Raw genomic sequence first — 9,256 nt, 5'->3', positions numbered from 1 at the left:
CATACCAGACCATGATTTAGGAAGTGAGAATGCTCTCTATGATGGAAGTGTGGAATCCAGCCAGGAGATAATGGTCAACTATAGATGTCTTCGGCTGTCTGAGGAAATATATACTCACTGTAGTTATTTGTTGAGACTTCTTTACACATGTTGTGTAGATCCTTGATCTTGAGCGGCCCTTTTTTGGGATCCACAAATCTATAAGTGCGAAAGGAATGTGGCCCTGGCACTTCCATACTGTGCCAGTCATCCATACCATTGCAGAAGCCATGCAAGCTTCAAGCAGTCTTCCAACGCTATCAAAGTCTAGCATGGTATAACTACAGTACAAAGCAGTGGTCCCAACAGTTAACCTGGTGTCAGGTATACTTTGGGCATGGGACATACGCTAAACATTTCTACAATTTTCCGAAGTGTGCAGAAAATGCTAACTTTTTCAATAGATTGGTAAAAGACAACTGCAAAAATAGCAGATCTACAAGCTCACAACACAACACTTCCACTATTATTGGAAAATAGGACTTAAGTGGTAAAGGACAAGCTGTCCAAATGCCTCCATGGTCACTAATGTCACTGGCTCCTTTGCAGCCAGTCACTGAAGGAGTGTTCCTGGGTGGACTTAATAGCCACCAGGGATGCATTCTGTGAAATAGCCACCCAGGGATGCATTCTGTGAATCACCATGGACATTTACACCAGCCAAGGGACCTCCTGGACAAATGTGTGTGAACCCTGAGGCCGTTTGGGAGTCCCAGTAGCTGTGGTGGTGACCTGGTCCAGTACTTCCAAGACAGTGTTCCTCTGTTGTAATACAAGAAGACTGAAGGCGGTGAAGGAGAGAGAGAGGAAGTTAACATGGTGTTGGTGGTGGGGGTGGTGGTGGTGGAGAAATCAGACTACAGCTTTTCACTCTGGTTTGAGTTTGTCTCGTAATCTTCCACAATGGACAAGATTTGGCATTTCTGATTCAAGGTTCTGTACAGGGTTTTAGTTTGTACAACTCACTGTTTAATCACATGAACACTTGCCTTTCGCTATTTGTCGTACAACGAAGAATATACGGTTATAGCGGTTAAGAAAGCAGTTCTTTCCTTCAAAAACTGGGTTTTAGTGCTCCGGTATATTTTCACAGCCCTGTCGGGAGGACATAGACTCTTTACAGAAGTGGATGTAAGACATCACCTCACTGACGATTTGCTCACCGACACGGCAGAGCTGCAAAGTTAACTGAAGGCAACCCCCGTCTGTGCACTCTACAACCCTTTAATGATTCAATGGAGCAGGACTTAACTATTGATTTTGTGCAGTTTCTTTTCTGTTCGTATGCTCAGACTTTTGCAAAACAAATACGGGCTGAAAAATGAAATTCCTGTTAGGAGTCGGTCAAGATTCAAAATGCTGCAAAGCATTACGTTACAGAACTACACTGGCCTAGCATGACCTCACACTGTGTGTGTGTGTGTGTGTGTGTGTGTGTGTGTGTGTGTGTGTGTGTGTGTGTGTGTGTGTGTGTGTGTGTGTGTGTGTGTGTGTGTGTGTGTGTGTGTGTGTGTGTGTGTGTGAGAGGGTGGGGGGTGCTTTAGTCCAAAACTCTGCTAAGTGAGCTCAGATGCTGTCAGCTGACATATTTCCATTTGTAATGATTCAGTCTAGACAAATTACACCTGTATTTAAACATGGTTCTGTGGGGCCCATCAAAATATATCTATATCTAGATTAATGTATTGTTTTCACAGGGATTTGAGGTCCTACTCCTCTGCAGAGCAGTCCAGATAAACGTTTCTCTCCAATTTTTCCCTTTTATATTATCTGAACCTAGTCCTTCTCCCTGCTCAACAGGATAGCCCTGAACTGTAGGAGTCGCTAACACAGCCACAGAGATTTCCCTCCCCCACCCTGCTTCTCATCCTTGAACATGGATCCAAACCCCTAGTCTCTGCGGTGGAGGGAACTTTACCCCTGTGTCACAAAAGCGCCCCCCGGTCCAGCTAATCAAGTCTTGTTTTATCAATCCAGACATTAGAGCTGGCTCACATTAACTCACATTAACCAGAAATACATAATAGACCAATCACCGCATTTGTCAGTCCATCTGCTTTCCTACATGATCTGCCAACAGATGTGTCCCAAGGAAACTCAAAATCATCACCATTCATTCACCGTGCTAGGAACAGTATGGAAATCAGGCACGTGCACACATAAGGGCCAAACCAGCACCTGCCCTTCATAAGAGAAAGTGGCCGTTTCTAACCACTTGAACCCTAGCGTCATTCAGCGAAAATAGCCAATCTACTGCACAAGCTCACAGCGCGCCTCGTTGCGATGCATTGAGAGCTTGTAGATCGCCTATTCACAGAGTCAGTGAAATAAAAAAAATAATAATAATAATAGTAATAGTAATAAAGTGATCGATCGTGCCTGTGTAACGGGTCAATAATAGACTTCATGGCCAGTGAAAAAATGTAGTTCCCTGTGTGAAACCCCTTGTGAGCCACTGTCTGTGTCTTGGGTTGGGACCCAAATAGGTCAGAGAGACTCATCTCTGGTGGCTCCCCACATGACATGAGCCTCTCTCCCAGTCACCAAGCCACAAGTCCTCAGCAGAAGGTCAGCGTTCCTACCGCAGCGACTTGAGTTCAACTGGAGCACCCCCGCCCCCGTGCATCCATCCATCCCATTCCCAGTATAAAAACAGTCCATCAGCCAACCGCCCCACCCCCGTGTCCTGCAAGTGGTACGGCCCGGCCCAGTGGCCTCACACCAGAGTGGACTACTTTATTTAGCACAGTGAAGGGGTAGAAAAAAACCACAGCTAACCAATGGAGACAGACAGCCAGACAGACTGGTTCACTGACTCACTGACTATAATTGAGACCTGGATAGTGTGTGTGTGTGTGTGTGTGTGTGTGTGTGTGTGTGTGTGTGTGTGTGTGTGTGTGTGTGTGTGTGCGTGTGCGTGCGTGCGTGCATGCATGCGTGTGTGTGTGTGTGTGCGTGTGTGTGTGTGTGCGTTGTGGAGGGGGGTACACTGTGGTGTCTGTGGTCCCCCTTCCCCCAGACATTCTAGTTTCTCTCTCTCTCTCTCTCTCTCACACACACACACACACACACACACACACACACACACACACACACACACACACACACACACACACACACACACACACACAAACACACGTGTGTGACCTTTGCTCCTTTTGAGACTTAAAAGGTGGTGTTTTGGACTAGTACCCCACCCCCTCACCACAACCTCCGTGTGCACGCACACACACGCACAGACACGCACGCACACACTCTGCTTCCATCCGATTCACGCACAAGCTTCTCTCTCCCTCAGTTCATTCAAGTTCATTCAGCACCCTCCACAGACAAAAATCACTGCTCTCACAATGTGCTGCCGACTGCTACCTGGAATTACACCCAAATTATACTCCTCTGCTTTATTTCCAGGGGATCATCTCCATCCTGCCTGCCTGCCTGCCTGCCTGCCTGTCTGTCTGTCTGTCTGTCTGTCTGTCTGTCTGTCTGTCTGTCTGTCTGACTAGTCTGTCTGTCTTTTGGGTGATTCCTTTGTCTGCCTGCCTGTCTGTCCGTCCAACCGTCTTTCAGTATTTTTGGTTTGCTGCCTTCAGCAGCTGCCAAACCAGAAACCTCTACCGCTTGAAAAAGAGAATGAGAGTGAGACAGAGTGAGAAAAAGAGGCAGAGAAGAGAGAGAGAGAGAGAGAGAGAGCGAGAGAGAGAGAGAGAGAGAGAGAGAGAGAGAGAGAGAGAGCATCATATCTGGACCTTTGAACCATGGCGTCCCTCAAAAATAGTGCAAATAGGCTAGCCAACCTGCTCAAAACGCGTTGCGATGTGACACGCTGTGAGCTTGTAGATCGTCTATTTTCGCTGCGCAGCGCCATCGTGCAACGAAGTATGAAATAGGGCTTAAGTGGTTAGCATACTCTCCCTAATGTGCTTTGCAAGGCGAGGAAGGTGCAGCAGCAAGCGTTCACACACACACACACACACACACACACACACACACACACACACACACACACACACACACACACACACACACACACACACACACACACACACACACACACACACACACACACACACACACACACACACACACACACACACACACACCCAAATAGATACACACAGAAACAAAAGATGTGACCTTTATCTGGTATCCTTCTACGTCACGGCTGTTTCCTTCCACCGTATGTCAGAGTGTGATGGCAAACACACTTCAACCCACTTACTGGATATAATGAAGCTCACCAGCTTCAACAGGGTAACTTTTCATACCCCCCCCTGCCCTCCCCACCTTCACTGGTGTGAATGGACGTTTTGGAGTGCAAAATGAGGGTAGAAAGAGTTGGAGAGGAGAGGAGAATATTGAAGTCTTCCAATCCCCTAGTCCCCTCAACTGTCAAGTTCATTGAGTACTACACTGTACTACACTGACAAGATTACGAAAGAAGTCAAACATGTCAAATGCGATGATTACAAGCTAGACAACCACTCACTCCCAACGATCTACTCAGTGCCATCTCAAGGGACGGCTGTGACTCCTGTGCATCTCATGGCCTGAGGCTGAAACATGAGGCTACTTTCAGTTTTTGTGCAGCTAGAAAATGTGACCCATTATTACCAATGTCCCCTCTTCCCACAGGCTTCTACTGTGGTGAGGCAGCTGATACCAGCACTGGGATTATCAATGACCAGTTTCAGTGTGGAGTCTACACGGTCCAAGGTGTCACATTCTCACCCCAAGCCATCAACTGTCCCCTCCCAGCTCGTCAAATCCAGCCGCTTGGTAAACATGACGACTTGGGGTGACAATTCAGTGTTGACCTATAGCACTGTCGCCGGTGTCTCCCATCTCACCCTGTGAAGGGCACAGCGCACAGGTAAACAACACATCATCATGCATTAAGGGTGAAGAATCAAAAGGTCGGTGCAAGAAAACAGCCGAGTTGCTGTAAACTTATATGCTTCATTATAAGCAAAAAAAAGGCAAAAAAAGACGATTTTGACAAAATCGTCCCCTATAATGCCATGTCCAAAATATTCACAAAGTATTTCTTTTCCATCAATCTGTTAGTGTGCAGTGACTATTCAGTGACACACATTGTCATTAGGGCTGGGCAATATTGGTATTATATTGAAATTGTAATGTGATATGAGACTAGATATTGTCTAGGATCGTAATATTGTGATATGCATTGTGTTTTTCCTTGTATTAAAGGCTGCATTACAGTGATGATGTAATTCCCTGCACTTACCTGACTGTAGCTGTTCTATTATTTGCCTTTACCCACTTAGCTATTATACAAGCTTTGCTGATGATTATTTATTAAAAAAAATCTCATTGTCTAAATATCTAGCAAAAGCACCAATAGTCACCCTGACTATATCATCATCACAATATCAATATTGACTTATTTGATCATAAATATAATTTATATTTGTTATATATGAATAATATTGTCCATATGGCACAAGCCTAATATAGGCTTTGTGCATGACTGTAGTCCCGGGTTTCCAAAAGGTGTCATACCAGTTTTCTCTTCCTGTTCATTTTCCTGTAGCGTCCTTTGATTGGCTCAGCAGCACATTTGAACCGTAAACACATATGTGCAAATGTGCTGCTGAGTCAATCAAGCGAAGCTATTAGAAAATGAACAGGAACAGGAATCAAACAACGCTATGGGAAACTGAACCAAGAACAGGAAATGGGTATGATGCCACCTTCTGGAAACCCAGGACTACAGTTGTGCACAGAGCCTGTTGACATACTATGATGGAGCGATCACCCTTGCCCTCCCGGTGGAGACATCCTGGAAGAGGCCATTTAGCAATGTTCTAACTCTGGGTATTACAGTAGATGACAGATGTCTTCTTGGAGCAAATTTGCGGGCTTGAAGGAGGTGGGGTCGCATTGGGGATATGTGCATGCGTGTTTGAGAATGTTTGTGTGTGTGTGTGTGTGTGTGTGTGTGTGTGTGTGTGTGTGTGAAATTATGTCTCGACAAGGTAAGGTACAAGACGTGCCCAGTCGCGCTCTGTCTCTCAATCACTACTCTGGCTATCCAGATCACTGCTGAACTGCACGGTGGAGCACTCAATCACCAACACACAGCGTGCGTATTGACATGTGACACCACCCCCCCCCCAAGTGACCCAGGTGTGCTGGTGAGATGTGCAACACCTGCTCTGCTATACATGCATGGAACACACACATGCACACACACGCACTCACTCACGCACGCACGCGCACGCACACACACACACACACACAGAATAAGTGAGGGTTGTGGTGACTGGTGAGTGCTTGCTTGCTTGCAGTCAAGTTAACCAGTAACTTAAGACATCAAGCACACACACACACACACACACACACACACACACACACACACACACACACACACACACACACACACACACACGCGCACACACACACAGATCCAGGTCCATGGTTTGCTGTGATAGTATATGTAGATGGCCATCTTGCACATCTAAACTAATTCTCTAACTTATATACATGTAGGCCTACATACCATGCATTACATACAATTAGTTATCAGACAGAAATTATAGTTTATAACAATGTAATGCTGGAAAGACACACTATAACACCTTTGTTAAATGCACGCGCACGCACACGCACACGCACGCACGCGCGCGCGCGCACGCACGCACACGCGCGCACACACACACACACACACACACACACACTCACACAGGATATCAATCAGGATCTGAGCCGTGCTCCTAAGGTCCGGCTCCGGGGCATGAATAAAAGTAACGTTCCATTCATCACCCAGCTACTGGGTGATGAATGGAACTAAGATTTGAATCTGCTTGTCCTTAATTGTTAATTACATGTCCTGGACAAGCGGACAGCCGTTTATGTCGAGCCCCTGATAAGTGACTAATAATAATAATAATTCTCTTCTTTTTTTTTTTACAATACTTTCTCGCCATCTCACCACATTGCTGAGGAAGTCTCCGTCGTTGAGCTCCTCCAGGTCCAACAGGTGGTTACTGGTTCCTCCCGCATCCAACAGGTGGTGGCTGCTGGTCCCACTGGGAGAGAAGAGCTTCTCTGCACTTAAACTGTCCAAGATTGACTCCATCATCCTGTCGCTCGTCTTTCTACCTGCTACCGTTCTATTTTAGACGAGTGGAAACACTCAGCAGTTTCTGTGGAAACTATTTTATGATTTATTTGCCAAAACAGGTCCAAATCCAAACCGTTTCCGAACCGAATTCCCGATTGCTTTTCCCAAAACGAAGGTCTTGATGTGATTTTGTTTTTTACATGCAGCCACGAAATGTCACAAGAGGTTCGGTTAATTAATAAAACGAGACTGACATCTGGGGAAAATACCGACGACAATTAAGGATTCATTCAACAGGCGGTTTAAAATGCGTAGTTTCTTTTTTTGTTTTTGTTGTCGTTTTTTTTGTTGTTGCTTTGTGTGCTTCGGTTCCGTGGAAAATGGGAGTTTAAAAATGCCGTTAATTCAGACTTGTGTAGTTGTTTTTTTTGCCGTCGGTCGTTGGACGGCACCGGGGTCTCGAGCTGCTGCCTGCCTCAGAATCACTCTGACATCCAGCTGCTGCTCGAGCCGTCTCTCCAAGGGGGCCGGACCAGCTCATGAATATTAATTAAGAGCACCCCGCCCCCCTCCGTCGGATAACGCCACACCCTCTTTTTTTTAAACCGTGTGTGTGCGCAGTGAAGTCAGTGGTGGAAGAATTCACTCACATGTTTCAGTACAAGTATCAATACCGCAATGTAGAAGTACTCCGTTACAAGTAAAAGTCCGGAATTCGAAATTTTAATTGAGTAAAAGTACTGGCATCAAAATGTACTTGAAGTACCAAAAGTAGAAAGTACTCATTATTCAGAATACCATTTCACAAGTTTTCAAAAGTATTATAACATTCTTAAAACTCTTTAGAAAATAGCAGATCTCACGCATTGTAAGCTTGTAGATCGGCTATTTTCAAATGGCCAAAATGTATATAGGGTTGAAGTGGTTAATGTATGTAATAATATTCTGAATCTACAAGGTAACTAGTATTTGCCTTTAAGATGTAGTGGAGTAGAAGTAAAAGTACTGAAAATTGGAAATACTCCAGCAAAGTAAAAATACCTCAACATTTGTTTAAAGTACAGTACTTAAGTAAATGTACTTAGTTACTTTCCACCACTGTGTGTGTGTGTGTGTGTGTGTGTGTGTGTGTGTGTGTGTGTGTGTGTGTGTGTGTGTGTGTGTGTGTGTGTGTGTGTGTGTGTGTGTGCGCGCGCGTGCGCGCGAGCGTGTGTTGGGGGGTGGGGATGTTTAAATACCTGAGGAAGTGTTTTGTTATAAGCATTATATAAACTTATATAATGCTTAGTAATCCTATAGGTTTTTTCAACAAAGACAGGCCCTTTGGCTATGTGTAAACTTCAACAATTAACCTATAATAACAGACCCGATGGAAAATGTTCCAGCCAACACTTAAAGTTCACTTCAGCCAAGAGGGATTTATGAGACTTTAGCCTATACTCATACAGGTACAAAAAGCTAAATGTTGGAACTAAGACCCCACTGTAACACAAAACAATTAGTGTAGAAGGCTTCTTATTTGCAAAAGGCAAATAAAAATATGAAAGTAAAAATCTAATATATATAATATATAATATATAATATGATATATATATATAGTATCAACTCCTACCCCCCCCCCCCCTTTCTCCATCGGACTCTCTCCCTCTCGCTCTCTCTCTCTCTCTCTCTCTCTCCTCCCTCCCTACCCCAGGGTGTCAACAAGCTGCCCTACTTCTCCCTCCCAGGCCCAGGGAGGGACAGAAGGATACAAAGACCAGCAAATAATGGTCCAGTGAGTGTGACACATAACAGGTATCATATGAAGCATGTGTTTGTGCACAACCTGTACAACCTGTGTGTGTGTGTGTGTGTGTGTGTGTGTGTGTGTGTGTGTGTGTGTGTGTGTGTGTGTGTGTGTGTGTGTGTGCGTGTGCGCGTGTGCGTGTGTGTGTGTGTGTGTGTGCGTGTGTGCGTGCGCGTGTGCGTGTGTGTGTGTGCGTGTGTGTGTGTGTGTGTGCGTGTGTGTTTGTTTGAGTGCTGTAACAATGACATTTAATCTGGGCAGATTCCGATCAAAGCGCCCAAGGGTTGCAGACTGATGCTGTAGCTAGAAGGATGGTTACAGATACACTGTGACATTTCCTGGTT

At 45.3% G+C, this 9,256-nt stretch overlaps 1 protein-coding gene across 2 annotated transcripts in view; it reads right to left on the bottom strand.

Annotated features, from left to right (window-relative positions):
* The window catches only part of creb3l1 (cAMP responsive element binding protein 3-like 1), a 52,671-nt gene extending 45,079 nt beyond the window's left edge, over positions 1 to 7,592 (bottom strand). For both annotated transcript variants that reach the window (XR_013932772.1, XM_080423115.1), the window contains exon 1: positions 6,995 to 7,592. Coding sequence is in view for 1 of the 2 variants with exons in the window: in XM_080423115.1 (XP_080279241.1) it covers positions 6,995 to 7,144 (150 nt within the window). In the remaining variant the exon portion in view is untranslated. The remainder of the gene's footprint in view (positions 1 to 6,994) is intronic.
* Between the last annotated feature and the right edge of the window lie 1,664 nt (positions 7,593 to 9,256).

The sequence above is a fragment of the Gymnoscopelus braueri genome (assembly GCF_963280865.1).
Source record: "Gymnoscopelus braueri genome assembly, chromosome: 24".
Classification (NCBI taxonomy): domain Eukaryota; kingdom Metazoa; phylum Chordata; class Actinopteri; order Myctophiformes; family Myctophidae; genus Gymnoscopelus; species Gymnoscopelus braueri.
This window is presented reverse-complemented; position numbering and strand designations above follow the sequence as displayed.